The 20,144-nt window shown below is 42.6% G+C and overlaps 1 protein-coding gene across 3 annotated transcripts in view; it reads right to left on the reverse strand.

The window, feature by feature from the left end:
• DSCAM (DS cell adhesion molecule) overlaps window positions 1–20,144 on the reverse strand; it is a 791,005-nt gene that overhangs the window by 44,902 nt on the left and 725,959 nt on the right. For all 3 annotated transcript variants that reach the window (XM_032392604.1, XM_032392602.1, XM_032392603.1), the window contains 7 exons: window positions 16,578–16,731; window positions 11,439–11,556; window positions 9,965–10,128; window positions 8,213–8,311; window positions 5,002–5,190; window positions 3,508–3,798; window positions 491–667 (listed from right to left, as the gene is read on the reverse strand). In XM_032392604.1, coding sequence (XP_032248495.1) covers window positions 491–667; window positions 3,508–3,798; window positions 5,002–5,190; window positions 8,213–8,311; window positions 9,965–10,128; window positions 11,439–11,556; window positions 16,578–16,731 — 1,192 coding nt within the window. The remainder of the gene's footprint in view (window positions 1–490; window positions 668–3,507; window positions 3,799–5,001; window positions 5,191–8,212; window positions 8,312–9,964; window positions 10,129–11,438; window positions 11,557–16,577; window positions 16,732–20,144) is intronic.

The following is a 20,144-nucleotide window of genomic DNA, read 5'->3' on the forward strand; positions in this document are numbered from 1 at the left end:
GTGAGTGAAACTCTTACACTGAGCTTTAGCTCACATTTCTAATTTGGGAAAGCGTGTGTTTTCTGCCTCACAGTGCTTTACCATAAGCCCTCAATTTCCACTTCCTGGCAATAAAATAGTTCTCATTGCCACAGCAAATGTGATAGGTCTTTTTAAAGGACACCATAATTGATGGCCTTGCTGCGATGGCTGAGAATTAAAGTGAGCAGAGTTGAAAGACCCATGAGAAAATAATTGTCTTTGCTGATTTCTAGGATTTAGGAGACCAGTGTGAGGTTGACCCTCTCTCAATGTCTGATTGTGTTGGGTAGTAACATCCGTGCGACTCTTCCCCTAAGGATCTGTGGCCCTGCTGAAGGCACGTCGCAGAGTCTGGCAGCTGGGGAACCTGGCCTAGAGAATAAAAGCCCTTCTCCTGGGGGGTAGCGCCCACCAGGCCGGCTGTCCAGAGAAAGTGGTGCGAGCAGGTGACTGCGGGGCCACCACTCACCTCTCAGCCTCTTCAGCCTCTGCTCCCGCCTCCTCCTCCGCACCACCAGCAGGAGCACAAAGAGCAGCAAGACCCCCACCAGGATGCAGGAGATGGTCACGAGCATCTTGAGCCCCTCGTTGGTCGTCAGGCCTTCTTCGCTTTGGACAACTGACTTAATGAGTGGAGGGATTGTACCTGAAAGCAGGGCCATGGTGTTAGATGACTATTAATGAAGACAGCATGGCGGAGGGTTTAGGGATGATGGTTACAAGAGGCGCACTGTGTGATCCAAGGGTGTCCAGGATGATGAGAAATGAAAGGAGTTCTTTACCTAGGTCCTGGCTCATTGATTTACTTTCTCATGCCCCTCCTCTGCCCAACTTGCAACTTACTTGACAAAACATCAAATCAGGATTTGCATAAAGGCTGAAGCCCATTTATTTGAAAGGGACTTCATTTTGCAATGTACTGCTAGGTGCAGGCACTTGAAAGCATAATGTCCAGGCTAGGTGCTTAAAAAAGCCACATGCATTTCGCTGGAATTGTCACCCATAGTACAACTGCTTGAAAACCTGCACATCAGAGGAGGAACAATAGGTCCGGCCAGTGGACAGGAGTCTGCAGGGAGACTGGACCAGATATACTGGCTTAAAGAAGCTTAGCGTCCCTTTTGGTCTGGTGATTCACCTGCTTTTTATCTACTTTAGAAACTCTCATTTTAGGGTGTAAGAGCTGCAGACAACTTTTCAAAGAGGAAGCATCTAAGTCTCCAAAGCAAGCTCCTTAGTGATCAGACATTATTATACAGCGTTAGGAAATTCAGATTATTTAGAATTATAAGGAAACACCTAATTAGACTGAACTCTGAGCTACTTGAAGCTGCTTTCTAGGCAGAGGCTGAATACAACAGGCGCAGAGATTCAAACATACATCTGCACTTTACGGGGCATGCATTTTGGCACCTTCCGTTACATAAGATGCTCCATCCCACTGTATTTTCCATGTAAAACAAGGGCCAGGAAGTCAACTGTTTAGGAAAAATAATGCAAAAATAATGCAATTTCCTCCCGAGCAAAAATGGTCTTTATCCTGCACTTAGTAAGTAGAGCAGGGATAATTGAATCCCAGTCCCCTATGTTATCAGCCCAGGTCAAGAAAAGTGTTCTTCCAAATGTGCCATATTTTTAGCTGGAAACCCATGTCTGCAGATGCTCAGAACCCACGTAAGGGGATGCAGGTGAAGCTGGTCTGCAAAACTAAGGCAGCACAGGCACGTAGGCAAACGTTTGGCTAAGGAAATGGCAGAAGAAAGAGTCAAATACAGACATGGGAGAATCGGAGATTTGTCTGGCATAGGTGTGAGGCTAACTGTCAATGTTTGTTTCTCCCCAAATGAAAGGGAAATCTTCAGGCAGATATGACAAGAGAGATATTAAAGCTATATATCCATGAGATCGGTTCAAAGAAATCCATGATCCTCTTCAAGGAAAATATAAATACGTAATTTTATTTCCTAGTGTAATAAAGTTATTTCAGATTTCAGGAATTTAAATGTAGCTCACAGAACTTTTGCATGATTATAATCTAAGATCCTGGATAAAATGAGAGCATCATTTTTTTTTTTTTTTAAGAAGACAAGCATTTAAATTCTGCAGAGTGCTCTCCAAGTTTGAATCACAGTTTCAAATTCTGCTTGCGAGTGGTTTCTAATTAAAAGATTAGCAAGACCATATCACCACTGTGCACACTGAAGCCCACACTCTGGCATCTACATTATACAGAAACTTCGTGACAGCATGTGATTATCGTAAGTCAATTCATGTAAGCCAATAAGCTAAAGTAAGAAATATGCTTACTGCCCAAATGTGTACCTGCTGGCAGAGGACTTTGGGGAACTCTTAAATGCAAAGTAAAGTGTTTGGTAAGTCAAAGTCCTTTATTCTGTAAGATTAAAGAATTAAACCCTGTTGGAGGAGAAAGCCAGTAGGAAGGGCTACTCTGCCTGTGGGTGGTGGTTTGGGATGGGACACCCTTGAATGACGTCACTTGTAACTGAGGGCTAGAAAGTTAGTCTGCTCGGATTCAGACTTTCTGGGCTAGGCCATCCAACACTGTGGTCTGACCTGGTCAGTGGCGTTGGCCAGAAAGCTTGGAGGGGTGGGGGGGGAGGAGCTCCCAACCTCCTGATGAACTGTGGCAGGTCTTACCTTGTGACTGAGCACCTAACTCAATCACTGCTTTTCCCTGAGTGAAAGTCACTGCAAAGCTGCAGAAATCAACACCAACATGCTGCTATTTAAGACTTTCTGAAGTTCCCTAACCTCATAACAATCAATGACCCACTATCTTTCAGCTTCACTGGGTTGGGCGTTTGTTCAGATATCAATCAACGGCCTTTGATACTAGTTGTAGGAAAAAAAGTATAAAAATTTCTATTGTTTATTTTTGGTTGACTAAACATCACAAGATACCTCTCCTGGTTTTCAGAAGATCCAAGCAAATTGCACGTGTGTGGAGGGGAGGGGCAGGGAGGGGCACACACTAACATCCTGTGATATTATATTACTTCACCAGCGCCTGCATTTCTACCAGAAGCTCCTGTACCATGAAGACTGTTTCTGCACATGCAGTCTAAGGGCTAAATGAGAGCAAAGACGGAGTTATGTGGGTTGGGATGGGGTGGGGAACGGGTGGGGAGACAACAAAAGCAGTGTTAGCACACAGTCATTGACAAATGCACAGAACCACGTGTTTGGTAAGGGAAGGTAAAGAATCCTTCAGCCCGAAGAGAAATCACTCCTGCACCATGACTCCCTAAGGAGATTCCCAGTGGCCCTCGGTCCCTTATTTCTGGAGCAGAGCCATGGTCCCGTGAACACAGTGAACTAGGGAGCCCACAGGGAGCCAGCTGAATGACCCCGAAGCCTAAAGGGATCTGAGGGCACTGGTCACCCTGTGCCCAGGATGAATGTTGGATGGGAAAGGGACAGTAAGCACATGCACGTGTGGGAGGGCCACAGAGCCAGCCAGCTTACTGCCATCATAGTTGAGCGTGGCGAAGTTGGCCTGCTTCTCCGCGCAGCCAGCACTGTTGCACACCCTCATCTGCAGCTCGTACCACGTGGCCTCTTGCAGGTCGTATAGGATGTAGGACTTGGAGAGAGAGGTCCGCTGAGCTGTGGTCCAGACCGTGGTCCCAAAGGGCCTGTACTCCAGTGTGAAGGAGGTGATAGGACAGCCGCCGTCGTTCCAGCCGATGAGGTTCAGCCTCACGCGTGTGGTGTTGATGCTGGCGAAGAGTTCTTGCTCTTTCGAGAACTGGGGCTCTGTGGGAGGATGCACAGTGGGGATCAGCTCCTGGGGTACACGAATGCCGGCCATCAGCACAGTCATGCATTAGCCCTTGGCTGCCTTCCCTACCTGGGCGAGGAGCTCAGCCCAAGCCTGGGTCATAGACCAGTCCCAATGTGTCCACTATTATAGGGACCTGTGGACCAATGGGCTGTCTCCAACCACAATGACCCAAGTATGAGAGGGAAAATTGGGTGGGTAGAGGTTATTGTTGTGTATGTCAGAGCTCCTAAGAACAGTGCTATTTTCATGTATGTGTTTCCTTGAGTGATTCTGAAGGAACCCATACTGTGTGCTGAGCTGACCCGTTTCCACTCTTGTGTGGATGGACCTGACTCAAGAGAAGTCTAGTTGGATTTCGGAAGTACCAACAGGTGCCTCTTATGATCCGAGCACTTCTTACTGGAACCCAGGGACCTGATGGATATATTTCTGCATAAATCAATCCCTCATCCTCTGAACCCTTGCTGCATCTTAACCAAAACTCAGGTGCCAGATCCAAGTAGCACCTTTGCCTTCCCATTTCTTGCTCTTTTGCTATCCAGTGTGGCCCTGTGCACCAGATGAGGGTCAGATAGGAGGGGAAGCTCCAAAGACCCTCTCTTCACTGCCTCACCTACATTTCTGTGCCACTGTACCCCTCCCCTTACTGGTGGCCCCAGACTGCAATTTCACCACTGAGTGCCATTTCCGCCCACCAGGGGTTCTTCTCCTCAAAGGTTCATGTTTCAGATTAAAAAACCAATTCACATTAAAGGTCAACAGTCTACCCCAATCATTTCCCACCTGAAAAGTGGGGCCTTGGAGGCAATGGGAAAGTTATGGATAGAGGGGCATGGGGTGATGGAGGGGGAAGGTCACACTAGAAGGTGAGAGGGTAAATGACATATTTCATGGCGACCCAGCCAGGACACGTTATGTTGGCACTGAAGCCCTTGGTTTGCAAATGACACTCTTCTTTTTCACTGCAAATGAGATAATGAAGTAAGAGAACCAGGATATTCTGTGAAGACCAGCCATCTCTCTCATTACACTGCAACATGCCCAAACCCATTTTGGGAATAACAAAGTTCAAACTCACAGACAAGCGTGCAAATATATGATGCATTATCTGTGATTGCAGTCCCCCATTCAATCTGGAAAGCAGAGGAAATGCAGACAGCAGAAGGCATACATACCTTTCCCCAATGTTTTCGCTTCTATGATTTCACTGATACGTCCTGGTCCCACTCCATTTTGGGCAGTAAGAGTGAACTTATACCAAGTACCACACTTCAGATTTTCCAGGCGGTAAGAACGTTCGCTTGGGCTGATTGGAAAACTTCCCCACTGTTCACTGTTATCCTCGGAGTACTGCAATATGTATCCTACAGAACACAAGAAATATTCAAAAGAGCCTTATTTCCTTTCTATTAGGGTTGGTGGATGTTGGCATTTTGTATGGGATAAGAATTCTCATCATTCATGCATCTTTGGAAGAGAACATCTGAAGTCTTCCTGATGCCAGGAAATTGAACCCAGGCTGGGAGGAGTGCTGTGATGATGTTCTCATTAGTATTTAGGCCACGCCAGACATCACTATGGTGTATCATTAATTGGTGTGGTGAAATAAAACCACTTTCTCCCCATTTCCTTTTAAAAGGTGTAGCAGGTAGCAGAGGATGGACACTAAGTCTCTAGAAATTTGCCCTCAGGGCATATGTGCCTGAATCCTTGGGTATCAACATGGTCTGAGCTGAATTATTTTTAAGAGAACCGAAGCTCTGGAAAAGGGATATGTTGTCAAGGGGGTAGGAATCTCCTCAACCATACCCTACCCAGTCCACGATCACTAAGGAAACAGCTCTAAATCCTGTAGCCATCCCAACATTTCAATGTTCACCTGCCTTCTCCTTAGTCTGAAAAATCCCTCCAAAAATTCATTTCTGTACATGACCACTATCATCTGTACTTCCATGACCATGAACATCAACTGTCCCTCTCCTGAGTGCTCACCAGGTGCCAAGCACTGCCCTCAGCCTGCTATGTTCATTACCTCATATAATTCTAGGACACAGTGATTATTATCTCCACAGTGCAGAGCAAGACACTGAGGTCCAGAGAGGAGAGGTGACCATTCGAGGGTCCTGTAAGTCAGTAAGATTCAAACCCCAACTTCAGAATCTGAAGCCAGATCTCCTGGCCCTTGTGATCACTAAGACATTCCTCCTTGTTATGGCCGCCATCCCTGTTACCCCAGCCATTTCCTGGGCCAGTGGGGGGGTGGGGTGGGCAAACAGGTCCTGTTTTCTCTATCCCTGTCTCCTCCACATTCACACCCAGGCAACCCAGGACCAGTCTGCCTGGTGCATGTTGTCCTCATGCTGGTGGACTGCTATCTTCCCTCCAGCCCACGGGGCTCCATTTTTAACACAGGCAAAGCACTTCTCAACTCCACACTACAGAGAATCCTAGGCCCACACTGGAAGCATCAAGTGTTTTGCAGACCTCTCACATGGAGGTCACCTGTCCTTGATTCTTCTGTGGTCAGGATCCCCATCTTCCCTGCTCTTTGCTCCTTTCCTCCCCTCTAGCCCTCTGCTGCCTTGGGGTCCCTCCTCCTTTCTGAGCCTCATTTTCTCTTTCAGTATCCTTGATCTGCACCCCTCAAAGTTCCTGCATTATCTGACAGCTGGGTGAGGGATCTGGGTACCCCATGCTCCCACTGTCATTACCTGGCTTCCACTCCAACTCTGCCTAAACCACCTCCCTGCTGCCCTGAACATCATGGGGAGAACACTTTCCTTTTAACGTCCTCCACCTGAATCGCATCTGGGAAGCTCTTGTAACCCTTGGCAACAGGAGCCCCCATGCCAATGGCTTTGGCTACCACTGCATTTCAGGGAACCCCAGTTGCCTTTGCTTGGAAACTCTTCATTACCAAAATTGGCTTCACTTTCAAGACCTTCTGCTCTAACAATTCCTGTACCACCTCTCCCAGGCTCTCACACTTACAGAACCCAAACTCTACTTCATTTGAGCCTTGAGTCCTAGAGTCCCTTGAACTCTTCCCTCGATGCTCCATTTTTTTTTTTTCCCATAACAATGTTCTCTAACCAGCCTAGAACCTTCTGTAGACCATTTCCACCAGGAGCCTATTTGCACTCACTCCTCTGACTCTGGCCGCTCTTGTTCTGCCAGTCAGCAGCTCTGGTAAACGGTGACCCAGTCTTCCTTCCAGGTGTCTGGCACCACTTGACAAGGTCATGAGACTGTGAAATTGTGACCACCACAATTCGGGATATTTATATGCAGATGGGGCTTCACTCCCTCTTGGCAATGACTTTGTTAGTCTATTAATGACTCCCTGTGCATTTCACATGGTAGCTGTTACAAATCTTCCCTACACTCTTCAAACATACAAACACAACCTTACCCCAATCAGCTTACTATTTAAAAAAAAAAAATCTAACCTTTTTCTTTTCCAAAAAAAAAGGAAGATCCTCCCTTTCTCTCAGTGGAGTGCTGATAAATGTTTAACAACTGGCTGTTCAAAAAAATAATAAAGCCCTGACCAGTAGCATTTCTGATTTCTGGGGTGTGTAACGATTCTCCGTCTGGGTTCAATCACTGGGTATAAGGCGGGGAAGAGATAGGACAGCTTGCTCTCATCAACTGGAAGAAGCTGGCTCCAGGGCAGCTTCACTCTGAAATGACCCCCTATTTCCAGTTGTCTGCTCACCCCCCTCACTCAGAAGAAGGGATGTCCTCTGTCTTTGGAAGTCCCCTCCTATGTGCTCTAGGACCTCTAGGTTCTCTTCCTTTCTTGTGGCCACAGCTTGCTCAGAATGATGTTTTCCCAACTATATGCAGGCTAGAATTATCACACTATATCATTCCTCAGGACAGACTTCCTTTATTCTTTTCCGCTATGGACTCAATGCAAAAGCTTTGTGAGATAGATCATTTCCTACCTAAACTCTAGGTTCTCCATCTTTTTGTGCTTTATAAATTGGAACAATAACTGTTTTATTACTAATTAAATTAAATTGGTAATTACTAATTACTTTAATGAATGATTGAGTACAGGAGTGAATGAATGATGGAGTGTTGACAACATGGGGAAGAAACAGTATGCAGAATCTTGGGGGAGAGATTACCAAATTCTTTCTTTTCTGCCTTCATTAATCTTTCACTCAGATTGGAGGCATAATGGTAATTTTGTGAATGGGATGCCTTGGATGAATGATGGGTTTCAGTCAATACCATAAAAATAGATGTGTGGCTTGCTGTTTAGGTGGTGGGAGAATTAATTACAACTAACACATAACAATTACTTGATGGAGATGTGTCACTTATCAGCCTGGGGGTAGTGACAGTCAACTACCGTGGGCAACCTATTGCTCTTACCTCTGATGGAACTGCCCCCATTGTCCCCAGGGAGCCACGAGAGTGTAATGGAAGAAGACGTCGTTTTGGACACTGTAAGCCGAGGCTGATCAGGTGGAACTAGACAGGAAACAGTTTTTAGAAAACAAGAATTAGTTTTTCACACCTTTAATCTGCTTGAACAGCCATTTACCAAATCATTTTTAACAGCCATTTATTAAATAAGTGTTTTAGGTTGCCAAAATATGCAATTCACTTCTGTCAAAATGTCTATTTAGTTGATGTCCTTGGTTAAAGAGATAGAGCAGAGTGAATCTATTATTTAACAAAAATTCAACCACATTTCTACTTGGGTTTATATCTAACTCATTTCCTCACTGATTCCTTGAATTTCTGTGTCGTTCATCACTGATTGAAATCTTCTTTAAACTTACTAAAGATGCCGCAGTACTCTGAATTTCAGCCATGATCCAAGTGAGAAAGATAAATTGCATCCACTTAGCTGTTCTGTTCCCAGGGATGCAATGGGGGAGGGAAGAGTGGGGGAGGGGAGATTGGGTGAGGGAAGAGTAGGGGAGGGAGAAAGGGGAGGGGAGAGTGGCTAGTGGGAAAAAGAACTGCAAAAGTTTCCACTTTTTTAGCTACTCCCCCAAGATGCAACACACACACACACACACACACGCACACGCATATGCACACGTGTGCAGTTCTGGAAATCAAAGGTGTGCCACTGAGTGGCTGTGTACATGAACTTGCACATTCATACAAGGTTTGAAGAATACATACTTCTAACCAATGGGCCTCAATATTATTTTGGATCAGCACCAAGGACAGAAACATTGAAGAAATTCAAAATCAGGTTATCCAAATTGTATAGAAACTTCCCATAAAATGTCCATCTCTTTTCCTCTGAGAGAGGCCCATATATATTAACCCAAAGGCATGAAAACCTGACCCGTCTATTTAGAGTCACGATATCATGTCCATCTTCTGAAACACCATGGAATTCTATAGACTCCAATTTACTTGAAATTTCAGACCAATTTTGCATTATTTTTTCTAAATATGATTGTTCTCCTCCTCTTCCCTCCCACTGAGGACAATACTGATTTTATTTTTACTCGCTGTGATTTATTAATGTGACAATACTTAAGTCCCAAGAAGCATACCCTTTGGTTTTTCTACTAATAAAATATCACAGTGCACCCAAACCTGAACCCAGTCAGTGGCCATTTGGGATTTTACACATGATTTTAATTTAACTATCTTGAATTTGTCATGCACATTTTGTGCTTGATATCAAGAAAAACCACATATGCTGTATTAAAAACCCAACTAAATATTATAGCAATACACTTAAGAGTTTCAGTTCGTGACCTTTTAACGTACATTGCATATAAAAATTTAATTAGTAGATGAAAGAACTCAATTCAGACTTATTTTTTGTCTGTGTTTTTTGGGTTCCACTTACACATATGTAGAGTAAACTGTGCAATTAGTGAAAGTTATCAAGGACTTTCTCAGTCTCATTATTCTTGACTAGGTTCTCTGTATGCAAAAATATAAATAGCATCATCTTTGAGATTATGAGTGTTTTTATTTTCTTTGATTTGCTGCATTACATTTTCCAAAATGAACAAGTGTATTTTTCTGTAATATGAAAATAGCAATTAGCTCTTTAGAAAGGCTGATTTTTAAGTTTGTTCAATTTTACTCTTTGCATATAGGCATACATAGTAAATATGTCATAAAAAGAGTCCTCAAACTTTGTACCTTGTACTTGCAAATTTAAAATAATTTCATCTGATCCCCAGTTGTTATTGGCGATGCAGCTGTAATAGCCGGAATCTTCCGCCTTCACTGTGCGGATAATGAAGCTCCCGTTGCTGAAGATGCTCCTCCGCCCATCAATCGTTACTAGGCTGGGTGTCCCGTTACTACCTCACAGGAAAAAAAGGGCACAGATTAAAGAAATTACAATCCAAATTAGCTGAGGCTGCGGAAAAGCATAAAGACTCTCTCTGAGGTCAACAACACACTTGGAACTAAATTGTGATTACATGACAAAAACAATCAATCAAATAGCTGAATTTCATTCTTTGTAGAGCATGCTATGTGGAGGTTAGATCTGTGACAAGGGCTGGGATTCTGGCTCTCACATATGTCAATGTACGCCACATCCTGAATGGGTCTCTCCTTCCTCCACCATGTAGGCACCAGCCACCTCCTCTTGGGAATTCCTTCTGGGGCAGAAATGCCATTTTGACCCAATCACATAGGGACAACTAAATGTGGCAGTCTCTTGTGGATTTACTTAGATTTACAGTTGTTAATGATTTTGACCCCAAAAAAGTGAACTGTGGTCTCTCAAGGGGGTCATGTGTTGGTCCTAGAACAAAAGAGTTCCCTCCCCATTATAACCTCCACCACGGTGGCAACTGTCCAGCCATCCCCATGTCAGGCAGAATGGCTCTTGACCCTGGGAGCTTATTTATTTCCTTGGATTAACTGATTTTAAAAGATGAGAAAAGTGGTCCCTGGATCAAGACCATTATTTCAATAGTTTGTCTTTTAAGTGCTTTTGTTTAAAATAGGCACTCTTCTGAATCCATTTTATATCAAATTTCCATGCTCATTAGTGAATTGTCAGCTCTTTATTTATATCCTAATTTTGTCTTCTGAACATAGAGAAAGCACTTAGAAAAGTTACAGGATAGAATACATCTCACCCACTTTCTGCCTCCTATCTTGGCTGCTATTATTTTAATAATTACTTTTGAGTATGGAAAACCAGATTTTATATTAACTAAGTCCTAATGCATTCTGTCTCTTAAAGTCATTTCTCAGAGCATTTGAAGTAGGGTTAGTTGGACTATTATCTTATAAGGAGAAAGACAGGTGCCAGGTCTCCTATGATGTTGGACATGATCATCTCAGTTTTACAGGAAATTTATATGAAAAAGTACAGAGATTATTGGATTGGTTAGACTATTTTCCTTGCAAGCATTCTGTTATGAATTTAAAGGCTCTGAATTTATGGAAGATAGATGCAACACACCAGACCCTTTTAGCACTAAAGCCAAGATTCCACCCCCACCCCACCTCCTCTCCCATCTCAGAAGAGTTGGTGTTTCCCGGTATTTTCATGAGTGGCAATGCATACAGCATTAGACCACCAGACCCAACCTGGTATGTCTGTGTAATCTCTTACAGTTTCACTAAAGGCATACATTAGGTTACTGGTTACCTGTCTTTCATCCATTTTACTGCAGGAGAAGGGTCCCCAACAGCTTTACAAGGCAAGGCGATGTCCTTCATCCATGGAGTAGTCACTGTGCCACTGAAGGTCAGGATTCGTGCTGGAGCTGGAGCGCCAAACACAGCAAAGACCAATCACGCCACAGCCTCATTGACATAAAAGCCAAAATGACCTTCTCCCATATAGTGACACCCCCCCCCAAAAGGGTGAATGCTGCACAGCTGATTAATGATATCCCTGCCAACACTATTCTCTGGTATCAGGATATGTATAAGGGATTTTTTGGTGCCAAATTGTGGAAAGAGTCGAGATGCCCTTCAACAGATGAATGGATAAAGAAGATGTGGTCCATATATACAATGGAATATTACTCAGCTATCAGAAAGGATGAATACCCAACATTTACATCAACATGGATGGGACTGGAGGAGATTATGCTAAGTAAAATAAGTCAAGCAGAGAAAGTCAATTATCATATGGTTTCACTTATTTGTGGAACATAAGGAATAGCATGGAGGACATTAGAAGGAAGGGAAAAATGAAGGGGGGTGGAAATCGGAAGGAGAGACGGACCATGAGAGACTATGGACTCTGAGAAACAAACAGGGTTTTAGAGGGGAGGGGGAGGGGGGATTGATTAGCCCGGTGATGGGTATTAAGGAGGGCACGTACTGCATGGAGCACTGGGTGTTATACGAAAACAATCAAACGTGGATCACCACATCAAAAACTAATGATGTATTGTATGGTGACTAACATAACATAATAAAATAAAATTAAAAAAAAAGAACATACAAATAGCTGAAAATCCCTATGGTAGCATTTTCCCCCTCTATTGACTAAACATGAGGAGCCCAAATTAAATATCTGGGTCTTCATAAACCCAGCAGCCCCAAGCTGTGTTTTCTATGAGCCCAATTATTTGTCACAGCCCTTTATTAAACAATTTATCTCAACACCAAAAACTGCACGTTAAAATACACTTTTAATATCTGAGAGAAAAGACAATACAAGGCATAAAGTGCTAAAAGAAGGATGAGTAACATGGAACAACTTCTATTTATCAATTTTGTGGTACGTTCCTGACTTTATTGTGTCATCTTGATCTTCAGCACAAACATTAAGGAAAATGAATGCTTTCTGAGCAGCTTCTCTTGAAGAACAACTGTTTGCTTGGGACAGTAATTCAGATGCTCCAACAGGAACATTGGCCAGAGGCATCTGGCACCAGCACAGTCCTGAAGTAGCAGGAGTAGAGAGGAAAAAGCCCAAGTGGACCTACATGAGCAGGGGCCTCCTTGATGACTAAGGAGCCCAGCACTGACAGTTCTTAGTGTTACCTTCTTGAGGGAGACACAGAAGCTGACACCAAGACTCCAGTCTTCCAGAGGCAAAACAACATGCCCCACCTTAGCCATACACTGGGATTCTGTCTTCTAGGATGCTCCCTCTGGAAGCTCAACCAGGCCAGATGCAAAGTCACGGAGACCACATATGAAAGGTGGCCCCAATCTGATTCCGGACCCATAAGGATGGGACCAGAGTTGGGACCCTGAATCATCTGGGGCTTGAGGGTTTGGACTGGCCAATGGGCATGGGAGCAGACTCCCCAGGAAAGTGCTGGAATTTCATGAAAGATGGAGCCAAGTCATTACAGAGGCATCCTGGCCTAGAACACAAACCTTGGTCATTAAGGTCTACCATACAACTCCTATTTTCATTGTTCTGAGTGTTGTGGGCCAGAGCTGAGACAGAGATGAAATGCCATTGGGTTCAGAAGCTGGGCCCATTTTGTGCAGCAAGAATTACAGCAAGCTCTTCCTTCTTGGAGCAGGGTCTTCAGAGATGGTTCATGGATGGCAAAGACCACTTTTTCAGTAACTGACCTTTTTGATTTCTCATTATAACAAAAATATCCTGGTCAGGGAGCATCGGATTTCTGGCATTGGTGGTTTGGCATCTTCCATTTCAAACACTTCAGACCATCCTTTTATATGACGAGGAATGTTTTTGCAGCAAAACTGGGACGATTAGGAAACCCAGCTAAAGTTAAGGGCTTTCAAGCTTTTTAACATCTCCCTCCCTACCATAAGAAACACATAACACATTGAATCCCAGAAGCTACACACATGGTGGGTTGTGCGTGAGTGAAGACAAAGTGACTCAAATTAATAATTACCGTGTTTCATTTTTTTAAGTCAGTCCAGACTATTTGACTCTATTCCATTTTAGTACTTTAATATGCTGGCTATACCCCTTAAAACCAATTCCAGGACTTATGAATAATTTCCCATCTGCATTTTGAGAAATATAGGCCAGAACCACTTCATCTTGAGGCCCAACACACCCAGTTTATAGAATTAATGCCCATTTGTGGTGCGGGAATTTAAAGCGTCCTCATCCGAAATTCCAAGACTAAGCAATAGAACCCACCAGATCTGGTTTTTAAACAAGAGCAGGCAAGAGAATCATCTAGAATCTCTGTTAGAAATGCAGATTCCTAGGCTGGCCTGTGACTCGGTGAATCTTTGGTGGATTCAGGGAGTCTGTCTTTTAACAAGCACCTCAAATGATTCTGAGAAACTGCTGTCCGTCTGCAACCTGGACATCCCTTCTGGATCCTGTGCTGCCCTCAGCCCTGTGGCGGTGCTCTCTCGGTCAACCCTGGCCCTGGGCTCCTTCGGGTTGGTGTTCCTCCAGGACTGGGTTCATGACTCCATTCTGCCATTTCATTCACTAAACAGCAGTCTTCTCTGTGACCCTAACTCTGGAGTTTGGACTCTGCTACTTGCTGACAGATTTGCCATTGCTGCCCCCTGTGCCAATCTCCCAGCAACTGCAGGATAACTTGAACCTGTCTCCCTGGGCTGCCAGCGGTCTCGTCTCTCCAGATTGCACCTTTCAGCCTTCATTGTTTGCCAGTGTCTGGGGCTTCTGGGTAGAGCCTTTCAGCTGGAACATCTGCTCCAAGCCTGAGCCCTTCCCTAGCTCAGTCCCTTTCCAGAAAACCCATCTGGATCAACTCTAACTCTGGGTGAACCCCACTTGAGCACGAGAAGCTGAACATTTCTGGAGAAATCCATACAATGGAGAATTTAGGACCCACCATAGATATACAATCACCGACCTCAACGGGACTGTCCGCTTTCCCTGCCAGTCTTATTGTTTTGTTAGGAAGTTCCTTCCCACTTCTCTGCAGTGATGATTTCCAATTGTCCTTCCTCTTCTCAAACTCCTGATCTTTTCTCCGCCAGCCCCCAAATTGCCTAATACTTGGTAGAGGAAATAGAAGACACAGGCTGGGAACTCTGCATTTCCTGTCACCAAACCTAAAAACCCACTTGTGTTTCTTCCTCCAAACCGCAGTCCTGTGGCCCTGCTCTTCCTCCCAGATTATCACCTCCCGCTCTCCACTTGGGTCTTCCATTGTCATGTAAATAGTCTCTGCTGGCTGACATATTAACCCATGGCAAAACCAGAGCCTTTCCTCGGATGAGACCCACCCTCACTCCAGCTTGTCTTTCCTGTGGCTTCTTCCAGGTGATGTGTATTTAGAGAACTTTCTGCCAAGTAGATCTGCTTCCTCACCTCCCAGCCACTCGGTCCCCTCATTCGCTCCCATCCCCATGAAGTTCTCGCAAGAAGGTCCGCGAGGTCCCGAGTGGCCAACCCCAGGGCACTTCTAGTCTTGTTTCCCTTGACCTCCCGGCGTCTGCTGCCATGGCAGACCACTCCCTCTTTTCCAAAACATCTCTGTTGAATTCTTGGCCTTGCCCTCCTGGTTTTTTTCCTGTCTCTCTGGCCTGACCCTTTCCTCTCTGGCAGCCCCTGTGCCTCTACCCCTGCAGAGCAAGCTGACGTTCTGCAGAGCTACTCCTGGGCCTAGGGCTACTCCTGGACCTGACTCTGTCTTCCAAGTAGGTTCTTCCCATCCCAGGTATGGGGGTGTCTGGGTGCTGAACCCTCTCCAAATCTGACTTCTGCCAGATGTCTCTTGGGAAAAAGGACTTTCCCAACTGCCTGCCTGACACTGAATACACAGAAGTAGAGAGGAGGCAAAGCAATTACTAATCCTGCATCTCATGTTGCTGGTTTCCTTTACCCCGTGGTACAGTCCTTATGCCCATTGATAATCACTGTTTTCTAATGTGAGAGTGTGTGTTGGGGGTGGCTGGATATCATAATTGAAGAGTCCAATAGACAAAAAAAAATCCATGATTTTATTTTCCTTACCAACAGTGTATTTACTTTCTATCTGCAGTTGTGTTCAAAATGGGACAGCATTCTCTTTTTCCCCTCACTATTTCATTCTTTATCTTAGCTCTTAGTTATCAAGAGCTCTTCAAGGTAAAATTGGAATCTTGGAATGTTCTCTTACATTCTCTTTTAGGCACCTAGCAGCCTTGTTAGTAATAAATTGCCAATGTGGTGTATTCCAAAATCAGGGGGCATCTCCTGCTGGCCTGGAATTGTGATGTTAGTACATTTACTCATGAAAACTGCTAATTTAGTGGTACCTTAAACACTGGGTGGTAGCAATTATCAGAAGTAGAATAAGAATATTCTGTGCCTATATGTGCTTTTTAGGACCAGTATAACATCTCAATGTGTAGATTCTATATTCATTTTTAGGAACTTTTATTCTTTGGTGACTCTGACTTCCCATTGTTAATTAAGGTCTTTGTTTATAGTATTCTATCAATAGAAGAAGAGCTAAATATTTTCTTATATTTATAAACTTCCAAATTCCATATTTTCTCTTTAACAAGTTTGATGCTTGCTTCTGATGAAAGTAGGACTTCCCTGGTAAGTTGCTACGTAGTGATTTTCACCTACCCAAGGGGTGAGGGCGGGCTCTTTTTCCTTACTTTCCTTAAGACACTTTGAGTTGTCAAACCACTCACCCTTAGCAATGTGTTCACTTCTAGGGGGATTCTTTTCTGATTTGCACAAAAGCCCAGTGCCAGCTAGCAGCAACCTTATTTCTTAAGCAGAAATGGCGAAAGCGCGTGATGTTCTGATTTTCTGGTGATTTTTAGGGCATTGTAAGCTTTATTTCTGGTAGAGTAAGGATTTAAAAACAGCCCAATGAGAGTGGGAAATGAGGTCTTTACTACAGGGGCGCACCTTTAGCTAACGGCTCCACCATGATGATCTCACTGCTGTTGCCTCTCCCAGCTGAAGTTACGGCTACCACCCACACGCTGTATTGACGGTTCCGACTCAGGTTGGGAATTCTGTAGGAAAATGAGTCAGGAGAGGCTTCAAACTCGCTGATCACCTGTGAGAGGAGACATAAATGTTCCCACATTCAAGGAGGCAAATGGTACACATGGATTTCCTAAAGGCATGGTTATTAACATGTTATCTATCATAAGAAACAAAAGCTACTGCTAATCCTTTTCTAAAAGGCTGGAATATATGGTATCAATACTGACATCTCATATATACATGTAGATAGCTTATATTTCTCTATGCAGCAGCTTTCACAGCTACCAAGGAAATTATTTCAAATTTCAAACCATTGAAATTATGGGTCTTAGCACAGCTGTTTTCTGCTGAGATAGAGTACCAAAAACAGATTTACCCTCCTACCCAAAACAACCTAAGAACATGTAGAGTATATGAAACCACAATCTCAAAGGCACTGCACATCAAGTAATGAAAGACAGAGCTCTCTGAAATATGGGAAACAAAGGAAGTGAGCTTACGATTGCAGGTTTTCTATTTTTGTGAGAGTCTCCAAGCCATGGCATAGACAGGGAGCCTAGGAGGAGCTCAGTGGCTCCCCTGAGTTGAGGATTTACACCTGAGAGACTGGGAAGAAGTTGGAGCTCACAGGACAGAGCTACACGCAGAAAGACCTTTGGGGATTGGAAGAGGGTCCTAAGTGGGTATTCAGTGGAGCAGATTTGTGCAGGCATGGGAGGAAACTGCCAGAAACTAGGGAAAGAACTACCTGAATGGATTGGAGGTCACAGTGCCCAGCATTTACACAGGGCTGGGAATAGTGCCTGTTCTACCAGGTGGATTGGAAGACCTCAAGATTCACTGGGCATTGGATACAGTGCATCAGGGTCTTACCTTGGTGGTGGGGAATAATTAGGCCTAGATTGAACACCACACTGGTATTGCCTAACAAATATTAAAAGCAAAATTCATATAGATGAAATTGTCATGAAGTAACTTAACTGCATCCCAGACCAAAAGTCAGAATATTTACAGGAATAAAAATATTCGGTACTCAATAAAGTAAAATTCATAATGTTGTACACCCAATAAAAATTTTTCAATATGAATGACCCAAATATCCATCAATTGGTGAATGGATAAACAAAATGTGTTGAATAATACCAAAGAGTATTATTCAACAATAGAAAGAAATGAAGTACTAATACATGTTAACTTGGATAAATCTTGAAAATATTATACTAAGTGAAAGAATCCAATCACAAAATATCACATACTTATCATTCCCTTTTTATGAAATTTCCAGAATAGGCAAATCCAGGGAGACAGAAAGTAGATTAGTGGTTGCCAGGGGTAGGGTAGGTTTGGGAAAGAATGGGGAATGACTGCTATGGGGTATAAAATTTATTTTGGGGATGATGGTGAATGTTCTAAAATTAGATAATGGTTGGGGTTGTGTAATTCTGTGAATATACTAAAAGCCACGGAACTGCACACTTTAAAAGCATGACTTTTATGGTATGTAAATTATATCTCAGAAAAGCTGTTAGAAAAAAAATTTAGGAATGCAAAAAAATAGAGAAACATTTCTTCAGAAAGAAAATATAATTCAATCAATCCTCATTGACACATAATTGACACAGATATTAAATTTAGCAGAAATAAGCATTGTAACTGTTATTATACTTGTATTATAGCTGTATTTTAACCATAGATATTCAAGAATTCAAATGGATACATGGATGATGTAAAAAGAGTCGAGTCAAACTTGAGATGGATTTACAATATGTGAAATGAAAGATACACTGGATTAGATTAATAGTAGATTAGATTTGCAGAAAAGAAGGTCAGTGAACTTGAAGATATTATCAATATATGAAACAAAGAGAAAAGAGGATAAAAACTTAACAAAGCTTTAGTGAGCTATGGGACAAGATTGAGCAGCCTAACACACATATAATTGGAATCACTAAAAGAGGGAAGGGAGGCACAACAGAAAAGTGTTTGATGAAATAGTGGCTGAAATTTTTCCAAATTTGATGAAAACTATAAACACAGAGAGCCAAGAATCTCAATGAACTCCAGCCACAAAAATATGAAGAAAACCATACCAAGGCTCAAAACCAGTGATAGAAATTTTAAAAGTAGTCAGAGAAAGGACATGTTATATGTTGAGGAACAAAAATAAGGATGTCAGCAGACTTCTTGTCAAAAACAACCCAAGTGTTAGTGAATGTTTCCCCAAAATTTGTACACTGAAACCTAATCCCCAAGGTGATGGTATTAGGAGGTGGGGCCTTTGGGAGGTGATTAGGTCATGGGATTAGCACCCTTATAAAAGAGACCCCATAGAGCTCCCTTGCTCCCTTTCACCATGTGAGGACACAATGAGAAATGAGAAATCTGCAAGGCAGACGAAGTCCCTCACCATAACTCCACCATGATGGCACCACGATCTCAGATATCCAGCCCCAGAACTGTGAAAAATAAATCTGTTACTTTTGAGCCACCTGATCTATGGTATTTTTGTTATAGCAGTCTGAGCTGACTAAGACACCAAGTAAGAAGACAGTGGAACAACATTTTTAAAGCACTGAAAGAAAAAAAAAGTCAACCTAGAATTCTACACTCAATAAATATTTTAAAACTAAAGAGAAATACTTTTTAAAAATATAAAAAGCTTAAAGAATTAATTATCAGTAGACCCACACTATAAGAAATGTTACAGAAAGTCCTTCAGTCAGAAGGGAAATGATACCAAATAGAGATATAAATGTACACAAAGGAATATAAAGTACCAGAAATGGTAACTGTAAAGGCAAATATATGGTTTTTATTACTATTTAAATCTCATAAAGATCATTAATAATCAAAAGATAATGATGTAGTGTGGGGTTTATAACATATAAAAGTAAAATGTATTATAACAATTGCACAAATATTGAGAAGGGAAAAAACAGAGGCATACTATTATAAGGTCCTTACATGTACAGTGTATAGTATCACTAGAAAGTAGAAAGTGATAAATTAAATGTATATGCTTTTAATCCTAAAGAAATCACTGAAATTACAAAATAAAGAGTAAAATAAAGCTAATGAGCCAGCCAAATAAATAAAATGGAGTTATAAAAAAATGTTCAATTAATCCAAAGGAGGCAAAAAAAAAGTAGAAAGGAAACAAATAGGACAATACAAAACCAAGTGGCAAGATTGTAGATTTAAACTTATATCAATATATCAATAATTATATTAAGGGTAAGTGATCTAAAATCCTAATTAACAGCAGGGATGGTAAGAATGGGTATAAAGGCCATACACAACTATATCCTGCCTACAATAAATTTTTTTCAAATATTTCTCAAATATTTCAAATATTGCCTAATTAACAAAATACTAAATTGTGTTCATGTTCTAGTGTTTTGTGGAAGGTAGAACACATAAGTGATGAAATTGGACATTTAGCTAAGATTTCTAAGTGAAGTATAGAAGTTAACAACTGTGGTT

The sequence above is a fragment of the Phoca vitulina genome, unplaced genomic scaffold, assembly GCF_004348235.1.
Source record: "Phoca vitulina isolate PV1807 unplaced genomic scaffold, GSC_HSeal_1.0 scaffold68, whole genome shotgun sequence".
In the NCBI taxonomy this organism is placed as follows: domain Eukaryota; kingdom Metazoa; phylum Chordata; class Mammalia; order Carnivora; family Phocidae; genus Phoca; species Phoca vitulina.